This window comes from Triplophysa dalaica, chromosome 3 (assembly GCF_015846415.1).
Source record: "Triplophysa dalaica isolate WHDGS20190420 chromosome 3, ASM1584641v1, whole genome shotgun sequence".
In the NCBI taxonomy this organism is placed as follows: Eukaryota; Metazoa; Chordata; class Actinopteri; order Cypriniformes; family Nemacheilidae; genus Triplophysa; species Triplophysa dalaica.
The window spans coordinates 2,914,796-2,935,385 of NC_079544.1; the positions used below are offsets into that span (position 1 = coordinate 2,914,796).

A 20,590-nucleotide genomic window follows, 5' to 3' on the forward strand; every position below is an offset into this window, starting at 1 on the left:
CTTTCCTTCCTAATATCAGAGAGACGTCTCATGAGTTGTGTGTCCCAATTTCATCACATTATCCTGAGTGAAACATGCCTTTTGATGAGGTGCTTCTGATAGTGCACCTCAGCCTCATTGGGTGTTTCAATCCATTTATCACAAGACACCCTCAGCCAAGGAAGGCCCACTGCAGGTTGATCAGACCTGGGTTTGTGTCACATTGTTACAAGGTCATCTGGCAAAAGCAGTGGGCAGGTATCACTGCAGCTCAAAGGCACCACCATTGTTACCCTGCGGCCCTGATAATCAAACTAGCAACCTTCTGGTCATGAGTCCCACTCTCTTACCATTACGCCATGACTACCCAAACCGTTAATGCGTGCTCAGTGCCCCCGATCCCGTATGGCATACCATTACAAATATTTAAACAAACCATATGCGTCAACACGTTGGCTAAGGCTGTTATAGCCCCAGAGGCTCCATAATGCAAGCTCGGTGTCCGTGTCCCCCGTCCCGTATGGCATGACAACACACAACACCATTTCATTACGTGGTCATTTAGCAGCCCATATTGCAATTAACTGACAAAAACTGTATTGTAAAACAGGTATTAGTCTAGTTTGATTTGTCTGGAGTCCACTTTTAGACGGATTTTTCCAATGGGCATTATTTCATCTTTAGACCATTATCGCCGAGGAAACCCTCTGTTTTTGTGCTTTTGATAGCTTTGTCATCTAAACAATTTACAAAATCCTTTATCACATTTAATACTGACACAAAATGCTACATATTTTAATAATATTACTAAAATGTCAAACCATCAATTACCTAAACATGAAAACTTATGAGGAAAGATTTCAAGAGAAAGGTGCTGTGTAGTCCACACACTTGATTTCGACGCGAAATTTCAGGAGTTTTTCTAAGTAAAATCCAAATGTCAGCCACAAGTTGATGTTTCCCACTGTGTGCCATGTCTTAAACATATGTGGTTCTCATGTGTTTGCTGTTATCTGGGACATATACCACAAAAAATAAGATGTGGACCAATTGAACATTCCCGCCATTTCTAAAGTTATGTCAATATTTGGCCCACATATGTTCAGCCATGCCATTTCTAGGCCAGATGTGACTGAGGATTTTCACATGTGGCCCAAATTTGCTTGCTTTCTGGATCCACTTGCTTTAAATCCGAAAGTACAGCGATAAGATTGCACATAATTGAGAGAAAGAGAGAGAGAGAGATGTGTCAATCAGCTGCAATGTGTGCGAGTCTAGTGAAGCTGCGAGAGTCTAGATTAAGTTCAAAACAGAGTTACCCCTCATTGATAAAGAATAAAGTGTTTCTTTAAGGGATCTAATGAAGTTATTTATGAATGAATAACACAATGAAGGCCAGGGCATGGTCATCTGGCATATCGGGACTTTTCCTGGTGATCTGTTGTTCTTTGTTTGTTTCTTGGATTTTTATGTACTTTTAAAAGGACCATTTTTTTTTAATGTATATCTTGTTTGTGGTCTGTGGCAGCTATTGATGTCCAACTTTTTTTTTCACGTTTTGGACATGAGTTAAATAAACAGTTTTAAATGTATGTATTTATTTATACATTTAAAAATGTTTTGTTGTATTTATTGTTTTATTGCTCAATTAAACTACATTTAAAAACACAAATTCTATTCTAGTCTATTAATTTCTCTATTTAAATAGTGTTTCATTTGTTAACGTTTTTATGTTTTACTTAATTAATAAATTGCTTCTTAATTTTATTTCTACAGAGCTCATGGTCCTCCATTACAAATATAGAGTAGTGAGCAAATGTGATTTACTGCAAGAATATTTGCGCAATATTTCCTTGGAAAATTTTTGGTAAAAAAAGGCAAAAAGATTCAATTCATTAAATTCTGCTGAAAGCTAAGCATCAGTTTACACTCCAAACGCAACTATGCAAAAAAATGCATAAAAATCTAACAAACTTTAATAATTAATTAAAGAATGAAGAATCAACTTTCTATTACCAATGAAACTCAAAAGACACTCTGGAAACATTGCGCTTATACTAGTTTAGCCTACATATATCCAGCTCATGATGTTTTTTTCTGCTTATATTCTCCGTTGTAATATTTTTAGGGTGTCTCTGCTGTCTTTCTCTCTTGATTCTTTGAATCTTTGAACAGCTTGAGAAATTCTCAGGTTTAAAAAAAATCTCTAAGACAGAGCAACAACCAAAGCTCCTCTGACGTGGTCTGGGTGTAGATATACGTTATCTCTTTTTGTAAATGTGAACTCAAAAGGCACATTCACTATAAAAGAAAGCCTTACACATGGATGAGTGTGGAAAGATTTTTATTCGTGAACACAACCTGAATGTGCACGTGAGAACTCACACTTGAGTAGGCCTAAAGCCTAAAAGATGTAATCACTGTGATAAGACCTTCATTTGTAAACAACTTATTATTTCACACTGAAGAAAATCTTAACAACATATGAACAGTGAGATCTTCCTTCATAAATATCTACTTAAAGAGCACATGAAAGTGAAGTAAAAAGACCTCATAAGAACTCGCACAGTAAAGACTTCCCCAGGGCTGGCTCCAGGCATGGGCAGGGGTGGGCTGAGCCCAACTAAACATCTGTCTTGCCCACCCAATGGAAATAAAAAAATAACACCAAAAATGTCAGTGTTTTTCTATATGCAAGGCCATACTTCACTCACATAGCAGCTTTAGTTTGTAACAGAGAAACATGCTGCTACTGTTCAAAGCTATTTTAGGTGCATAAACAGCATGTAAAGTAATTGTGCATTAAATTATGATTTAGTTATTATAACGGGAGTTTTTTGTGAAATAAAACAGAATTCAGAGATCATTCGTTGATGGGGATTAGGCCAACTTTACAGGCTTCTATTTATGTCCAGTTTTGATGACAGCTTTTTAAATGCGTAAAACATCAGTAAAAAAAACGCAAACAATAAAAAGGACAATAATTATTTCTGTTTTAATCTCTCAGTCTTCTGTAATGAATGCGTGTTTTAAATATTCATAACATCATAAATCATTAAAATCCTACATGTATTGCAGTCATATTTGCAGTGTTTGTTGAATTCCAACAAAAGCAAAGAGTGATAAAAAATGTAAAAACGTATGGGTTATTTCATAAAACATCATTATTTTACTTTTTCTAACATTTACAAACATTAGTTTTGTGTTGCTAAAAACTAAATACGACCTTGTTTAGGTTTTTTTGCGATTGTTCTGTTCTAAAAACGCAGATCGTCTTTTCTGTTGTTTTGACCTGTTTTGTTCTCCAGTTCATTTTCAGCAAAAAAATACAATATTTTCAAATGAGAGAAATGTGGTAAGAAGTTCACTGAAATAGCCTTAACAAAATGATAATTTTACCAAAACACATTCTTATCAGAAAACCACCTTTAAATCTGGTCTCTTACTTTTTTTGCGGCTATATATTGTGTAAATGCCACCCAGGATATCTGATAGCCCACCCTTTCACACCAGGCAGGGGCCTTCTTTTGCATTTTCCTTCTGTGGATATATAACAATATCAATTAAATTCCTTTTGTTTATTTTGTGCTTCCTCCTATTTTGTGCAACACAATCTTAACTTACATAATAACAAGCTCGCTAGACTTTTCTACATACATTTTAGATAAATTGTTACTTATTTCTGTCTGTGACAACAATGCCACCTTGTGGTAAGTTTATTTATCGCATCGTCACTCTGACAGTCACTCAATTCATCTGTTTGCTTAAATATCTATGTAGATTCAATTACACGTAAGTAAAATAAGTCATACTTTCTTTATACAATATACTTTCATTTACATTTAAATTAGTCATTTATCGAAAGCGACTCTCAAAGAGTTCAGGGAGATAAATCACAAATGCGTAATAGGTTTATATGGAGTCATACTCCGCCGCAGTAGATGGCGATAGAGAGCAAGCTATAACCTAGTTTACGCACGATGATAAAGAAACTCCAAAAGCAGTGATATACAAACCATGTTGATAGTCTAATGACGTGTTTTCAAGCGCGTTTTTTATTTAAAGATCTAATGTCTTGCACGGGGAATTCAGGAAGTAAAGTTCGGCGCGGGCTAAACAAATCTTATCCTCGTGTAGAAGACAACACAACACAGAATGGCTAAAGGAATGTACTTAGAGCATTATTTAGACAGTAAGTTTAATCACATTGTTCGTCGTAAATCTAATGCGCAATGCAATTTAAATACTGTCAGGTTGTTTATGTGTGAATATCATGCATTTCTCTTGTGTTACGCATGTTGTTCAGGATTCGTCGCATCTAACACTCAGCGAAAACTAACCAGCAATGAATGAACGTGCATTTAAATCTGTTAACGATATTGGCGTTTCTAACTATGTTTAATGTGTTATATCAATGAATGTCTGTGCAATGTCTATATTTTGTGTAATTCGTTTGGCTTGCATTATGTACAGTTTCCTGTACTGTCTTGTCCATCTACATTTAGTAAAATTACACCCCATCATTCACTCCAGGTATAGAGGGACTTCCCTGCGAGCTCCAGAGAAACTTTGCATTGATGGGTGATTTGGATAACAGGACTGAAGGTATGGTGCTTTCTGCCATTCAGATTCTTCTACAGGAAACATTGCTATTTTGCAAACTATCTGAAATAAGGTGCATTTTCTTTCAGAGAAAAAAGCAGAGATTAATGAATTGGCTGCCGAGTATGTTGCCAAAGTTAGGAATCTGGCATCTGAGGAGCGTGTCCAGCATTTGAAGAAGATCGAGAACGCATATCAGAAATGCAAAGAGTACAGTGATGATAAAGTTCAGCTGGCAATGCAGATCTATGAAATGGTGAGTTGCAGAATCCTTTGTCTTATATTGTCTTACGTATACATTTATCAAAACACAGTGCTTATATTATCAGGTGGATAAACACATTCGGCAATTAGATGCTGATCTGGCGCGCTTTGAAAATGATCTGCAGGAGAAACTGGATTCGGGTATTCAGGATAGCTCAGATGAAAAGCACTCTCAAAGTAAGTGTTTTTGCACATACATATATATACATACATATACAATAACCTAGTGATTTTATTAGACTGTATTTTAATCCAGTCATTTAAAGTGGGACTGATTTTTTTGTTTCAGAGGATAAAAATATCAAAGAAAAGAAGGGATCACATGGTAGAGACAAGAAAGGATCAGATCAAGACTCACCAAAGCAGAAAAAACAGAAAAATGGGTAACTAAAGAAATGGTCACATTTGATGTTACATTATGTGTTATTTATGACATTTACGTATATGTATACATCCTATCGACACAGCGTCTGGTATTCGTTTACATGAAATCATGAGCCTTTTTCTCTGTGTGTTGTCTTGTTTCTAGTACTAGTCCTAATGTTAGTGAAGCTCTTCTCACCATGCACCCATCAGATGTCCTCGATATGCCCGTGGACCCTAATGAACCCACATACTGCTTATGTACTCAAGTGTCATATGGAGAAATGATCGGCTGTGACAACACAGATGTAAGTAACACATTTATTTGTGTGTTATTAAATCTACTATATTTTCAGTCAAGTGAACATGTTAGACATTATTATAATAAACCTAATTAAATCTTTCGTGAAGTGAATTGTGTTCTTCTCTTAACAGTGTCCAATAGAATGGTTTCACTTCGCTTGTGTTGGCCTGACAATTAAACCAAAGGGAAAGTGGTAAGACAAATCTCCCTACTGTGTCCTCTTATTTGTACAGTATACACATGTTTTCCTGTTGAATTAAAACGGCATCATCAATCCAGTATCAATATGGTCTCTGTCGACAGGTACTGCCCACGATGCATCCAAGAAATGAGGAAAAAGTAAAGCTATGTTAACCATGCATTTTGAATCAACCAAGCTGCTTTTTCTTTAAACAACAAACTACTCCGTGGACCTTGTGTTGGGAAAATCTGTGTATTAGTGTCTTTTCTAAGTATACAACATAGGCATCAATGTCACGATGGTAACGCATATTAAATGTTTCCTTTAGTGCCAACAAAAACCTTGGAGTTTCTTTTTTACAAAATAAAGTTAATTTATGACGATGCATAACTTCACCTCATTTATTCCTAGATCACATTTGCGCACTGGTAACATTTTGGTATCGTTTTAATCTAAATGATTATATTCATGTATAACCTCTCGCACAGCTTTAATAAATACCTATTAAACACGCCCCCCAGTGTACTGTAAAATGTGTTTTGGCGACTTGTTAATAAGAATAATGCTGGGAAATGTAGTTTTCAGAGCGATCGGTCTCGGCTCTCTTTACGGAAGTTCGCACTACACTTCCCGTCATGCAACACAGCCGTCAAAACTCATGGACGCAGCCGATTCGGAAACAGTAGTCCTTTGAGCTTGCAGAAAACCACGGCAACAATTTTTTGGGTTTAAGATTTTAATGTTTGCTCAACGTTATAATAAATAGCAGGCTAGGCTAGAAATCCGGGTCTAAAATAGACACGCTTGGTGAAGTCCAAAGACTGGGCTGGGTCGCCAGTTCCGCTTCCCCTCCGCCATAGCAGACAGATCCCGGGTCCAAGAAGTTAACGTGAACTCCGAAAACTTTGAAGAACGTTGATAAAACCTCACGAATCGTAATCTCAGGGGAGATCGTCCTTAAATAACTGCAGCAAGACCAGTTTGGAGAGCGGAGAAGGCGGGGCTAAAACTGTGAAGAGGTTTTACGCGGAGTTCTGGTAAGTTAGAAACGCTGAACATCTGTATGGCCAGCATCACATCCAGTCGAGACTTTTATTTTAAATTTGCTTGTCATTGAACTTGTGCGTTTTTAACATGGACAGACTTGTTTTGTTTGTGCAGTGCTGTCTCTCTGATGTTGGTTGGAATTGTTGTTGTGTTAAAAAATGTCAAGTATGCTGTCGGATAAGATGAAACCTATTCGCGTCTTTACTCAACTCAACTTTATTTATATAGCGCTTTTTACAATTTTCATTGTTACAAAGCAGCTGTACATGAGACGCATTGACTACAAGTAAAACAACTAAAGGCACGTCTGAGCACAAAAATCCACGCATGCAAGGGAATTGTTAAGAGGGCAAAACGTAAATCTTATGGTTGAACACACTACACGACTTTCAAAATCTGAACAGACATCAGACACTTTTTGAAAGTTAGAAACACACTAACAGATCAAATCTGCAGACTGGCACAGACCTTCTGCAACAAGTCCAGACTGAAATCTGAGCAAAAGTCATGAAGTGTATTTTAGCCTCAAATTGAAGGAACGAAGATTATGTTTGACTTTATGTGGCCTTTAGCACTTCCAACTGCATGCCAAAACATGTCTATATTCTCTATGATGTAAATATTAGATATTTTTAGTTAATGGCCTACATGGCATATTTTCACACCTGGTATAAGCATTAAAAATAGTTTTTTTCCCCAGTTTTGTTAAATAGTAAGTTTGTACTGTCTTTAATAAGAAGTAAGTGGCTAGAATGCTTGTCTCTCATCTCCAGCACATGCCCACATTCTCCAATAGCACAGATGGGGGGCGGCAGGCTCAGTCCAGGAAGTCTTGCTCAGTATTTCCTTTTATAGAAGCTGCAAATACAAAAGGCCCCTGGTCGCTCTTCCTGTAAACAGTTCCACTGCACATCTGTAAAGGAGACGCTTGCTCCCGTATCTTTGTTTTGGTCCAGTTGGTCAGATTAAGTGCAAGTATGTGACCTGTACTTGTGGTGTCTGGCCTAGGATCAGGAAACGCTTGCGTCATCCTTCCACCAATCAGAGGCCGAGTGGATGTGAGTAATAGGAAGTGCAGCCACTCTACTGATGGCTTTTTTTGTTCAACGTCTCTCTAGTGGTTTGTAATTGACATCACAAAAACACGACTAGAATATATTAGTCATCAGAAATGTTTAAAGCGTCAAAGCTGGAATGTTTAGATTAAGTGGATCTTCACACCGAGACTAGAACTGTAGATATCAAGATAAAGCTTTGAAAATCATTTTAGATGTACTAAAACGTATATTAAGAGAGTGGGGGAGTCCACACCACGACTACAACAATAACTTAACAGAGGAACAATATTGTTAAAATCGCCTGGAGAGCAGTTTTTTCCATAAAACATTGAAAGCCAATGAAAATCCACTAGATCTCACGTGTTTTATGGGTCTGTGGGACCCCTTTTCAGTGCTTACTAAAAGTATATTATTTATTATTTTTCAATCTAACACATTTAGATTTATTCAACATAAAACATTACCCATTTAAGCACATATGCTTTACATAAATGAACGAACAATGCTGTAACAAAATCATCAACACCATACAAGGATTAAATGAAAAATTGCAGTAGACACATTAAGAGTATATTTAATTAACTTATCATATATCAGGCCTACCGTACTTAACCAAAGTGACTTTGACATATTAAGAGTTCTAATAAAGTTGGATGAAAATGACAATTATTAAGTTGTATGAAACATTACCTTTATTCAACCGAACAGAAATGTTTTTATCAAATAAAGCTTTTTTATCATTTTCGACTAACCTTTCAGCACACAATAGCCAACTGAATAAACCAGACTTACATGATAATAGCTCATTCACATCTTGTATTCTCTGTGATTCACTTTAAATGATTCAATGATCTCTTATGTTCGCTAGTGACTGAAAAGTTCAAAAGTTTAAATGAATTGATTCAAATGAGTCATGGGTGTGTGAGTCGTTTTATACTGGCAAACTCACTGTGTCCAGTATTCGCTGATTCAACGATCCAACGGCACAGCTAAACATTACAATGATTTACGTCATATTAATTTAAGATGTTTCAAGAAATTAAACGTCATTGGATGAAAAAATAACACACGAAACACCGTCAGCTCTTGTTCTGCAATTCTTTTAAGCGCCTCAGTGTGCTAAGAACAAAGCAGCGCTTCTTCTGTGGCGTAATGCCGCAACTGCATTTAAAATGACAGACTGTTAAATGCAGCATTTCTTGTGAAGAAACAGACATAATGTTGTCAACATTCTGATGCGGCGCGACATTTGACGGAGGCGGCCGCCTCCAATTTCTCTATGCCTGATAAACCCTGTATATTTTTTGATGTACTACGTAATGAATAACCCTTAAATATTGATATGTTCTTGTTTTTATGAAAGCTCGTCATTGCTTGCATTGTCATGTTTTACTTTTTCCAAGCATGCATCTGTGCCAAACAAATAATGCTGGTTAGGTGTTAAGGGGAATCACAGATGCTCAGGGGAGCAGATGGGAATGTCCACAGGCCCTCTTCCCATAAACTTATATCTTGCTTCCTATTTATCACGCAGACTGTAAGGACATGGGTTCAGGCTTTGGCTGAGCCAAATTATGCATGCTGTGGATAGAAAAAGTAAGAGGATGTCTTTGTGATGTCATTGCGTAAAAAACATCTTGTACCCACTGTTGTTTATTTTGCACAGTTGTTAAAATAGTGAAACTGGCGATAAGTCTGTGCATGTGTGCGGTGCATGCTTCTTGCCTGCCAGGTTTTTAAAGGAACAGTTGTGTTACGCGTGACCTGACAGAAATGTTTATGGAATTAGTTGCCTGGGGCTTTAAGAGTCGATGATGGGATAACAATTCATGACAGAGAAACCTGAAACACTGGCTGTAAAAAACGAACGAAATGAACTGTGTTTGAGGCAATAAGGTGCTGCGTGCTAAGGAGTCCCACCCTTCTCCAAATCACAGTCATTATGGGAACTCAAGTTAAAACTTGACAATCCCAAAAAACATTCCTTAAGGGGAAAATGGAGAATTTTCTACTGAAATCTTTGGTCTTGGAAGCATCATTACAGTCACAACACGGTTATTATTTACAGATTTATTTATCTTGTATCCTTACACGTTTTGAGGATGCTTTCTAGTAACATCTTCCATAAACAAGAGTTGGACGCCCAGTATCCAGTGGTGTGAATGTATTTTAGGCTGTGGTGGCGGGAGGCAGTGGAGTGTAAAGGTATGCCCAGTCTCCGCTCTTGGGCCGTACATCGAGCCTGAGGGCCGTTCCGTCACCATAGTAATGTGCAGCACAAAGACATGACTGCACTCGCAGCATTTCATCCTGCTGAGGAATGAAGCTTGCCTGCATCGACATGCCTCTGTATCTCACTTTTGTGGAAGCACAGGAAGAAAGGGACAGTGGACACGCCGTAGTAGAGACACTCGATGTTTCGGGAGCGTGGAAGACCTGGGACAAGTGCGTCTGCGGGATCTTTCCATCAGGGTTCTTCAGGGTGAGATTATAGTGATGACACTGTGTTTTCTGAAATGTTTGTGGGGTATTTTTGTGGGTTTTAGAAAATCAGCTACATAGGGACATAAGCTGTTCAACTGTTGTATGATGTCATTTGTTTTTTGTAAGAAAGATTTGGCATAATGTAAGATGTATTTACGTTTTTCTTCACCTTTATCCAATTGATCATTATGTTCGTTCCCTAAGGGCAAAAATAATAGTGTGCATTTGTATGTTTATTTTGTTAAGGGTTTGTATTTGGTTTTCGTGGTTTCATGTAATGAAAGTGTAGTCTCTTTGTAGTTAAATCAGCAGCGTTTCCAACAGTAAATGCACCAATTGTGCTTTAGTTGTTCTCTTTTAAGGAACAGGAACTGTCTCTGATCATGCACGACTTGCTTAATAGTTCGCTTTTGTTTTATCAATTTTTTTCTAACCTCTCGTTTGTCTTGTCACCTACATGTGCTAAATGTGTAAGCTGTGGCTTGGGTACAACATTAAAAAAATAGAGTTTGAAGTGAAATGCTTTATTTGTATAAAGTTGCAATTGCACTTGCAGCACATTCTGCATCACTTATTGTCATTCTCATTTACAGACATTTATTGATGTTGTGTGATTAAATGATTTTCTTTTGTCTTGTGTTGTGCGTTATAACGTTTAGGGGTTTTGTACAGCTGTATTGTCAAACAGGAAGACGTTGTGGTCACGTCGAGTTTGTTGCATGTGTCTGATTTGTCGAATTGACCTCACAGAGGTGAGACAGGATTTTACCTTATTTGGACATGTTGGGGATAGGGGTGGAGACATGCTGACAGCCATATGATGGCACTGATTTCACCTCAAAACCTGCTGACAACCAAACATCTGCTGATCGCACAAAATCATGTGTGTAGCAACATTTTGAAAGCTGTAGGTAAAGATTTACATGAAACCTGTAAAATGTATAGGTTAAAAAATGATTTAGTCTGTTTGACGGCATTCGTTATCAACCCGTATAAAGATAAGTAAAGCAAATCGAAGAATTGTTTTTGGAGTTTTTTGCCTTTATTTGGATTGCACGGTACGAGATGACAGGAAGTGAGGTGGCAGAGAGAAGGGTGGGATCAGGAAATCACCTCGAGCCAGGATTTTAAATCTGGTCATCCGAAACGTAATCATGCCACACGTCGAGCATTTGCCCACAAGGCTATCGGCTCTGACGTAACCTGCAATATTACGTTTCAAACTGAGATGGTGCTAGAGAGGCAAATGGTACGGATTGCAGCTTTAAATTTTAAAGTTGTTATAGATGTTATTCTGTCTAAATAAAAAATGGCTGTTTGGTTAATATTTGTGTTTTTGTTGATAATTGATGCAACATGCTAACTCAACTTTATTAGAACTTTGTTCAGTGAGTCGAAAGCCGTTTTGACGTTTGACTTCTCAAACGGGGGTCCTCAGAAGGCGCCAGGGGACAACAGTTTCATAAAATGTTCATAAAACTACACCCAACTAAAAGAATTGCACAATTTAACGTGTTGGCTTTAAATAACATTATGCGTTTTTCATAGGGTACAACTGATAGACACTTTGCGGCCCCGTGACGACAGCGCCGCCTTAAGGTCACGGGAATGACGCAGAATCCCACTTCAAGAAACAGTTTGGTCCCCTACACCCTTTTTATCCCTTATCGAAGCTCTCACTTTTGGTAACCCTTCAAAGCATTTCATGCATAGGAATGAGCCCTTTAGAATACAACTCGGGGATTGTTGTTTGAAGGCACTTGCTAGTTCATGGTTCTTGTTGACTCGTGTCATAAAAGACTAATAGCTGTTATACTCATCAGGAAGGAAGCGATGTATAGTTATGTATGTATAGTAATTTTCAAAACGCATCAGTGGCTTTCACACAGGACGGACATTGTTGATGTATTTCTGGAAAGGGAGGAAGCTATGAGAAGTGATACACAGGCTCTCTCTGTCTCTGTGAACTTGTTGATTGTTTGGTTTTGCAGAAGCAGCTGTTAGCAAGCGGTTCGTTTGCATTTCACTGTTTTAACAGACTCTTGGTGTGGCTGTTGTGGTGGTTGGAAAGCTTTCATTAAAGGCAATAAAATTCTGAAATGGTCCTCTCTGATTTTGTGGACATATTTGTTTTTTTTTACATGTACTTGAAACCAAGCATTATTGGATTAGTGGACTTGGCTGGTTTTATAAAACTGTTGAGTGTGCTGTCAATGGACAAGAATAAAGTTTTTACAATCTTTCTTAATTTAAAGGAATAGTGGGAATAACAATCAGAGCGTTTGTTATTTTCGCAGATGAACAGTAAAACATTGATGGCCAAACAAAATCCATTAGAATTTAAAGGGATAGTTCACGCAAAAAGGAAAATTCTCAACCTCAAGTTCTTCCAAACCTGTAGGAATCTCTTTGTTTGGTTGAACAAGATGAAAGATATTTGGAAGAGATTTGCAAATGAGATTTCTGGGGCATCATTGACTACCATAGAAGAAAAGTTGGTTTTTGTTCTGTTTAACACAAAAGAAAAGATCTAAAAGACAACTTAAGGTTGTCACTCATGACGGACTTTTCCATTTTGGATGTACTATCCCTTTAAAGGCCTTGCATGTTTGAAGCATGAAAGCGTGCGACCTGTAAATTTAAATAATGTTATCAGCTATTGATGAGTTATCGCCAGGAATGTAAAGATTCACCGTGAGCCGGTTAAAATGAGAGGAAGTCGGTTGAGACGTTATAAAATGTTTTGATCAGATCGGGCCGCTGTATATTTGCAAACTTGGTAAACGTGAATATGCTGATTGTAACAAACTTCAATAAAATGGAAGGAAGGAGGCGGGAACCGGCAAACATTTAATAAATTAATATAACAGCCGGCGGCCCCTCACGGACGACCGCCGGCGAACAAAACATAATATAAATACAAACATAACACAAGTTCGGGCCCGGTCCTCTCTCTTCGACGGTCCGGTCGCTCGTTCCTTTTATGCTCCCTATCTCCTATGTGATTCGAGCCCGGTGTGCGCACAGCTGGCGCTAATTCACAATTACTCACCGGACTCGAACCACGGTCTCGCCCCGCCTACTCTACTACACTGATATTTCTTAAAAAAGTTAGGAAAAGCGCAGACAAAGTCTTAGTTTTTTTAAATTAAAGAGACTTTTGTACTATTCATTTTTATTTGATTTTGAATTTGTTTTAAAACTGCTATTTAGTCACCAATAATTGTGCAGCATTAGAGAAATAATAAAAGGGCAGTTGTTCATTTTCATTTTCCTCAACTCATTCAGTAAAACAATCATGATTAAATTCCACGTGAGATCAGAATTGTGAATCGCATCGTAAGCTGAGTGAATCGTTACATCCCTAGTTATAGCGCTTGGTGTGAACAGGCCTTTACAGATGCAACTTTCTTTCCAAGAGTCTTTTCAGACATCCTTGATCTTCCATACATCTCAGTTGTTCTTCGGTTCATTCATGTGTTGTCTCTGTGTCTCTCTGCCACCCTCTTTAGGTTGATCTCTGAAACCCTCTAACTGCTCTGCGTGTGTTTCTGTGTCATGTCTGACAACGGTGAGCTGGAGGATAAACCACCTGCCCCCCCAGTCAGAATGAGCAGCACCTTTAGCACTGGCAACAAGGACAATATGTCAACCCTTCCCGGCACTAAACCCCTGCCCTCCCTCCCCGAGGAGAAGAGAGACAAACACCGCTACAAGATCCCCTACATATTCTCACAAGACAAAGGTAAGAGCGACAGAACACTGCGAGATGTCAAATCAAGGGTACTTGGTTCAATACAGGCATTTTGGCATAATGTCATTTAAAACAGAAAATCATCTTTAGCTTTTCATTTTTTTTTTAAGGGGTATAAATGTCCTTTTGCAATGCAATATTAGGCTGTGTTCAGACTTGACTTCCTTTTTAAAAGCTGCAAGCGCCTGTTTTACATTATAATCCTATGGAGTTAACCGAGCGCTTTTTTAAACGCCAGCTCCGGCGTCTTTTTCTGCGGATCTTTTGAGTTTGAAAAAAGTTCAACTTTTCTAAAAAAAAATGCCCTACGTCAAGCTCCTTTTTCACAGCTAACCAATGATAGAGACCTGTCGTTTCCATAACAACCTGGGTGGAACGTGATTGGTCGAGAAGGCATATGCTCAAAGAATTAAAATGGCGGTGGAAACGCCCATTGCAGCGTAGTTTTGTATAAATGTAAGTTTAGTTTTCACTTTCAACAACTTCTCATTACATTTCTTACGAGGAAATAGTATTCTAGTTTATTAAGATGTGATTAATTATTAGTTATTGCTGTGTCTCTGGGCTGCCTTTGTGCACAGACGCTGCCGACAAAGTCATGGCGTTCTGCTGCTTTTTGTCACCAAACGCTGTTTTTTCTTTTTACTGAAGTCAAGTCTGAACACGACCTTACACGTTGTAAAAAATACACTTCTTTTGTCTTAATGCACAAAGGTTGTCAACATTACCAGTACTTCGGAGTACTTTTATACCGAGTCAGTAAGGAAAATTGTGTTTACAGTATTTCAGTTTTTTGGCAACCAACAAATATTGGTCCGATCATCTAACCACAATCCTCATTTCTGTTTAAGGAAAAAAAAAAGACAAGGACAAGGAGCGTCCAGAGATTTCCAACCCTTCGGACTTCGAGCACACCATACATGTGGGCTTCGATTCCGTCACAGGAGAGTTCACTGTGAGTAAAACCCACTTTTCTGCTTTCTTCTGGTGTCATTTACACATGCTACCTCTGATCTGAGATGTAATCTATCAGATGTGTCAGCGTATAATTCAATAATACAGCGGGCGTCTGATTCAATTGCTCAGCGTGCGGATTAGATTGTTTCCCCCATTTTTCATGACGTTCATCTCCTGTCACGGTGCTGTAATTAGATTTGCTGGCGAAGTTTTGTTCTTTCTTTCTCCATTTCATCCTGTTTCTGTGGCCTCACAGGGCATGCCGGAGCAATGGGCTCGGCTCCTGCAGACTTCCAACATCACAAAATCTGAGCAGGAGAAAAACCCTCAAGCTGTGCTGGATGCGCTCAAATTCTACAACTCCTCCGGCAACAACAGGCAGAAATACCTCAGCTTTACAGGTATATTGCTACATCCGTAAAACACCACTCTGGTTGTATGTGTGTATCCCCTCACTGAAAAGTCTGTCTGTTTTTTGGCTCTCAGATAAAGATGCACCACCAGCAAAGAAAGGCTCAGAGCAATCACCACTTAAGAGCCCTGATGATGATGATGACGATGATGCCCCTCCCCCTATTGTAGTACCACGCCCACCTCACACCATATCTGTGAGTGGACACAAACGTATTATCCGCTTGTAAAGTCGTGACATTAAAAATACAGTTTCCAGGTTCTAGTCCCCACTTGTCATCCACTTGTTTCTTCATATCACACATTTAAGCTTCACTTTTTTAAACTCTCGGGTCTACACTATAGTCGCCAGATCAATATTTCAATCATTTATTTTGAAAAAAATGTATCGCTGTTTGGTTTTCTGGGATTTCATTATGGAGGTTTTATCTGTAGTTTTACAGCACGCCATGAGCATTATTTGTCGTTTTCCCTTTGGCCCAGAAGTGGTGCTGCGTGACATCATACATAACAAGCAGATTACCTCATCACATGTCCTGTTAGAAATGTCATATTGTTGACTAAAATAGACAATATAAATAAACTTGAAGTATTATTGTGTTTTGTGTACGATAAAAAGACTTTAAGAGAACACATATTAGTCTTAGTTTTCATAACCTATCGGCATATATGTTTTATGAAGCATAGTGGTAGGTTTATTTTTTTAAACGAGAAATGGCTATATATTTGATTTTTTTTTTTACATTATATATATATATAACAATATTAATAAAGCAACAAAGTTTACTCTTTAATGTAAAAATGTTGATAGGAGTGTTTTGATGTTATAACTGGTAGAAAAACAATACTAGTGCTGTATACACAAAAAGTATATATAAATGGATTGGCTTAAGTCAATGCAGATTTGTAATATGTTATTGATTTAATTTAAAATCCAACAATTTCTTTATTGTGTTTATAGGTATACACCCGCTCGGTCATTGATCCAATTCCAGCACCTGCAGCTATTGCCGAAACAGATGCCAAAGACAAACAGAAGAAGGCCAAGGGCAAGATGACCGATGAGGAGATCATGGAGAAACTCAGTATGTCTTTCTCTCAGCTTTGATTCATTCATTAGATTGTTAATCGTGGTACATTAGATACATACCAACGCTTAAATGTGCATTGTCGTTGAAAATGAAAAACTGTTTGACATTTCACTCTGTTATCTGAACCTCAGGAACAATCGTCAGTATTGGAGACCCCAAGAAAAAATACACGAGATTCGAAAAAATTGGACAAGGGTAAATATGTGTATTTAATAAAAGATATACTATACATCTTTTGATAAAAGTCTACAACAATAGTTCCATTAAGTGTTTCTGGAACAGTTACTATTTAGTTTGCCGTTAGTAGGTATAATTGATAACAGTGCTATTAGCGTTTAGGGGTAAGGCCGTGTTCACACTTGACTTCTTTTTTGATAAGAAAAAGTAGACAAAAGCGCTTTTTGGTAAACATTTTGGTAACAAATAGCAGCCGAATGTCATGATGTCCGAGGCAGCATCTTTTCAAGAAGGCAGCCCAGAGAAGCAGATAGGCAGACTAACGGAAATCTTTTTGAATTATAATCAGAGAGCGTCTTTGCAATAACTTATCACATATTTAAAAACAACAATAATAATTTCTCTCTAAAAACTCATTATAAAAATTAAACTTACATTTACACAAAACTATGCTCCAACGGGCGTTTCGGCCTCAATTTTTTTATAGAGCTTGAGCCTTCTCAACCAATCACGTTTCACGCATGTTGATATGGAAACGACAGGTCCCTGTCATAGGGCGGGTTTTTTTTTTCAGAAAACTTTTTCCAACCTTTAAAGATGCTCTGAGCTGCAGAAAAAGACGCCGACGCTGGCGTTTTTTTAAAACGTGGGATTATAATGTAAAACAGACGCTAGCAGCTTCAAAAAAGAAGTCAAGTCTGAACACGGTCTAAGATTGCTTGAAATGAATGTTGTCTCCACAGTGCATCTGGTACAGTGTACACAGCCATTGATGTTGCAACAGGCCAAGAGGTAATTGTTCATCCAGTTTTTTCCATTCTCGTCCTTATGGGCCTTCTTTTACTGACCGTAATGTGTTTTTAGGTCGCCATCAAGCAGATCAACCTCCAGAAACAGCCCAAGAAGGAGCTGATCATCAATGAGATCCTGGTGATGAAGGAGATGAAGAACCCAAACATTGTCAACTTCGTAGACAGGTAGCACTGTTCACAAAATCTAAAGAAGTCAATACGGATTGATAAAACTTACAACACGTATTTCCAGTTCATGCATCTACATTTGATTTTCATTTCTGTCATTCTAGCTTCCTTGTTGGGGATGAGCTCTTTGTGGTAATGGAGTATCTCGCCGGAGGATCTCTTACTGATGTTGTGACAGAAACATGTATGGATGAGGCACAGATTGCTGCTGTCTGCAGAGAGGTATAATCTTTCACCATAGTTAAGGGATTTGGGTATTTTTCCTGTCATCTTCTGAATATTGTGGTGCGCTTTTCCACAGTGTATACAAGCACTAGAGTTCCTGCATGCAAACCAGGTCATCCATCGAGACATCAAAAGTGACAATGTTCTCTTAGGAATGGATGGATCGGTCAAACTAAGTGAGTCTCGCTCTCAGGTTTCACCTTTTGCATATGTTCTGTATACAGTATGTAATGATGTTCACCCTTTGTTTTGTTTGTAGCCGATTTTGGGTTCTGTGCTCAGATCACCCCTGAGCAAAGTAAGAGGAGCACAATGGTAGGGACACCTTACTGGATGGCCCCTGAGGTGGTCACACGTAAGGCCTACGGGCCTAAAGTGGACATATGGTCTCTGGGCATCATGGCCATTGAGATGGTGGAGGGTGAACCGCCTTACCTCAATGAGAATCCACTGAGGGTGAGCTGCTGTTGTGTTGGACTGTTTAACCGTTTTATGAGTGCGTGTATTTTATAGTAAAACTCATATGAGTGAATACCAGAAAAGATCATGTGTTTTAATTTGTGTCATTGAAATTAATAATTTGCTGTTCGCCCAAAAATGAAAATGTTGTCATCATTTACTCACCTCTCGTCGTTTAAACAAGTATGACTTTCTTCTACCGAACACAAAAGAAGACATTTAGAAGAATGTTTGCAACCGAAGAAGGGCGGTACCCATTGACTTGCATTGGGTTTGTGTCCATACAACAGAAGTGAATGGGTACAGAAGTTGTTCGGTTCCTGACATTCTTCGAAATATCTTATTTTGGGTTCTGTTGAGGTATGAAAGTTGTATGTTTTTAAGTTACTGTACAATTAGGATGTGCTGATTGGGTGATGTGGTATTTGCCCCCCCTTCCTGCACCGTGATTGGGCGGCTGAAAATGTGAAGAAAGTGTTTGGGAAAGCCCAGCACTTCACTGCATAAAATGACTTTATTACTTGGTATGTTTGTCTTGTTTTCCAGTACAAATGTCAAAAAATTCTTGAATCAAGATTGATTTTCTTGATCAGCAAAACGACCCAAGAAAATAAGTCTTGTTTTTTTGAACAAAAGTATGAAAGTTCAGTAAATTTGTACTCAAAACAAGCACAAAAATGCCAATGAGGTAAGAAAAATAATCTTGAATTTAGTGACTAAGAAAAAGGTAAACCTTAATTTAAGATTATTTCTCTCACCCCGTTGGCAGATTTTTTTTGCTTGTTTTAAATACAAATTCAATGAAATTTCATACTTTTGTTAGGTCGTCTTGCTCATCGAGAAAATGGATCTTGATTCAAGAATTTTAAGACATTTGTACTGGAAAACAAGACAAACATATTGAGTAAGAAAGTAGGGCTGTGCAATATATAGAAATGTCGCAAATGTGTATCAACAATCTGCGTTGCAAAGCCTTCGTAGCGTGCAAAGATGAGCCATCCCGAGCCATCCGCAGCTGCTGCTGAAGATTTAGTGCCAAAACGAAGAAGAACCTCAAAGATATGGCAGTATTTTTCAGCAATCTTTCAGAAGTTGTAATGATGCTTTCTTTTTCCTAAAATAATGTGAAACATATGTTGGTTATATGATTTTTTTGTATATTTTAATACAAAAAAATATCGTATCGAATATCGCATTATTTAACATGCTATCACATTTTCCTCAATATCGCACAGCCCTAAAACAAAGTCATTTTTTGCAGTGTTCCATTGCAAATAAGATGATGGACACATCCTGTCCATTGTTTGCCATCATGCCGTGTGCTATGTTTGCTTCATATTCTTTCTGTCTACAGGCTTTGTACCTCATCGCCACTAACGGCACCCCTGAACTTCAGAACCCAGAGAAGCTGTCGCCCATATTTAGAGACTTCCTGAACCGCTGTCTTGAGATGGACGTGGAGAAGAGAGGTGGAGGAAAGGAACTTCTCCAAGTAAGACTCTAAACCCACAACTACTCAATTTTGTTTGTATCTGCTCATACTTGAAGAATCAGATTTACAAGACATGTTTCCTTTGTAGCATCCGTTCCTCAAGCTGGCCAAGCCTCTTTCCAGTCTCACTCCTCTTATACTAGCAGCCAAGGAGGCAATGAAGAGTAGTCGCTAGCCTCCGATTGCTGTGAAGACCTCCATCACTCCGGCACAGTCTCTCATCTGGCCCTAGAAGAGGAACTTCGTTTTTTCTGCCGAGGACTTTAGTTCTCTCCACCTGGGGGCGACCGACTTGCACAATCATCATGCCAATCTCTTTTTATCAAGTGCCTGAAGGGGCTGAACTACCAGAAGAGCCCCAAACTGTAAACCCTCTCGTTTTCTACTGATGTCTTTCATTTTCTTTCAGGTTTCGTCAGTACGTGTCTGGACGTTTCATGAATTTCTATCCCGATTCTGTTGAATTGTACTAGTTACGACATGAGTATTAGTTCATTTTGGCCTAACAAAGTTTTTGTGGGAAGAATTGTAATACCTAATGACCTGTCACTTGTGCCTACTACCTGTTTGCCTTTAGTTGTCTCAAAATGGAAAGGAACAGTTGTGCTGTATGAAATGAAATGAACCGTTTCTGTCGTCGGGTACTTGTTGCCTGAATAACCTGACGTGTATTAAATGGTTTTGTATATTGTGTTCTTTGATTCGCATGCAGAAACGGAAAACAAAACAGGAATCAGGACATTTTTCACAAGCTGTTGTCTT

The 20,590-nt window shown here is 38.3% G+C and overlaps 2 protein-coding genes across 2 annotated transcripts; both read left to right on the forward strand.

The window, feature by feature from the left end:
* Window positions 1-4,026: 4,026 nt before the first annotated feature.
* ing5b (inhibitor of growth family, member 5b) lies at window positions 4,027-6,198 on the forward strand. Its single transcript, XM_056743966.1, has 8 exons — window positions 4,027-4,171; window positions 4,513-4,584; window positions 4,671-4,837; window positions 4,911-5,022; window positions 5,135-5,228; window positions 5,375-5,516; window positions 5,644-5,705; window positions 5,816-6,198. The coding sequence occupies exons 1-8, from the start codon at window positions 4,135-4,137 to the stop codon at window positions 5,853-5,855; spliced, it is 726 nt and encodes a 241-aa protein (XP_056599944.1). The 5' UTR covers window positions 4,027-4,134; the 3' UTR covers window positions 5,856-6,198.
* Window positions 6,199-6,336: 138 nt separating this feature from the next.
* pak2a (p21 protein (Cdc42/Rac)-activated kinase 2a) lies at window positions 6,337-20,519 on the forward strand. The gene is made up of 14 exons (XM_056743902.1): window positions 6,337-6,730; window positions 13,795-14,027; window positions 14,888-14,991; window positions 15,250-15,394; window positions 15,480-15,601; window positions 16,366-16,489; window positions 16,627-16,690; window positions 17,416-17,464; window positions 17,537-17,649; window positions 17,757-17,874; window positions 17,954-18,053; window positions 18,137-18,333; window positions 19,691-19,828; window positions 19,917-20,519. The coding sequence occupies exons 2-14, from the start codon at window positions 13,841-13,843 to the stop codon at window positions 20,001-20,003; spliced, it is 1,548 nt and encodes a 515-aa protein (XP_056599880.1). The 5' UTR covers window positions 6,337-6,730; window positions 13,795-13,840; the 3' UTR covers window positions 20,004-20,519.
* Window positions 20,520-20,590: the final 71 nt, after the last annotated feature.

Excerpts from the sequence above, each read along its gene's own strand:
- ing5b (XM_056743966.1), top strand. The coding sequence starts at position 4,135 with ATGGCTAAAGGAATGTACTTAGAGCATTATTTAGACA. Across the intron at positions 5,229-5,374 it reads CAGAAAAAACAGAAAAATGG|TACTAGTCCTAATGTTAGTG; the intron begins GTAACTAAAGAA and ends TCTTGTTTCTAG. Across the intron at positions 5,517-5,643 it reads TCGGCTGTGACAACACAGAT|TGTCCAATAGAATGGTTTCA; the intron begins GTAAGTAACACA and ends TTCTCTTAACAG.
- pak2a (XM_056743902.1), top strand. The coding sequence starts at position 13,841 with ATGTCTGACAACGGTGAGCTGGAGGATAAACCACCTGCCCCCCCAGTC. Across the intron at positions 15,395-15,479 it reads GAAATACCTCAGCTTTACAG|ATAAAGATGCACCACCAGCA; the intron begins GTATATTGCTAC and ends TTTGGCTCTCAG. Across the intron at positions 16,490-16,626 it reads GGAGATCATGGAGAAACTCA|GAACAATCGTCAGTATTGGA; the intron begins GTATGTCTTTCT and ends TCTGAACCTCAG.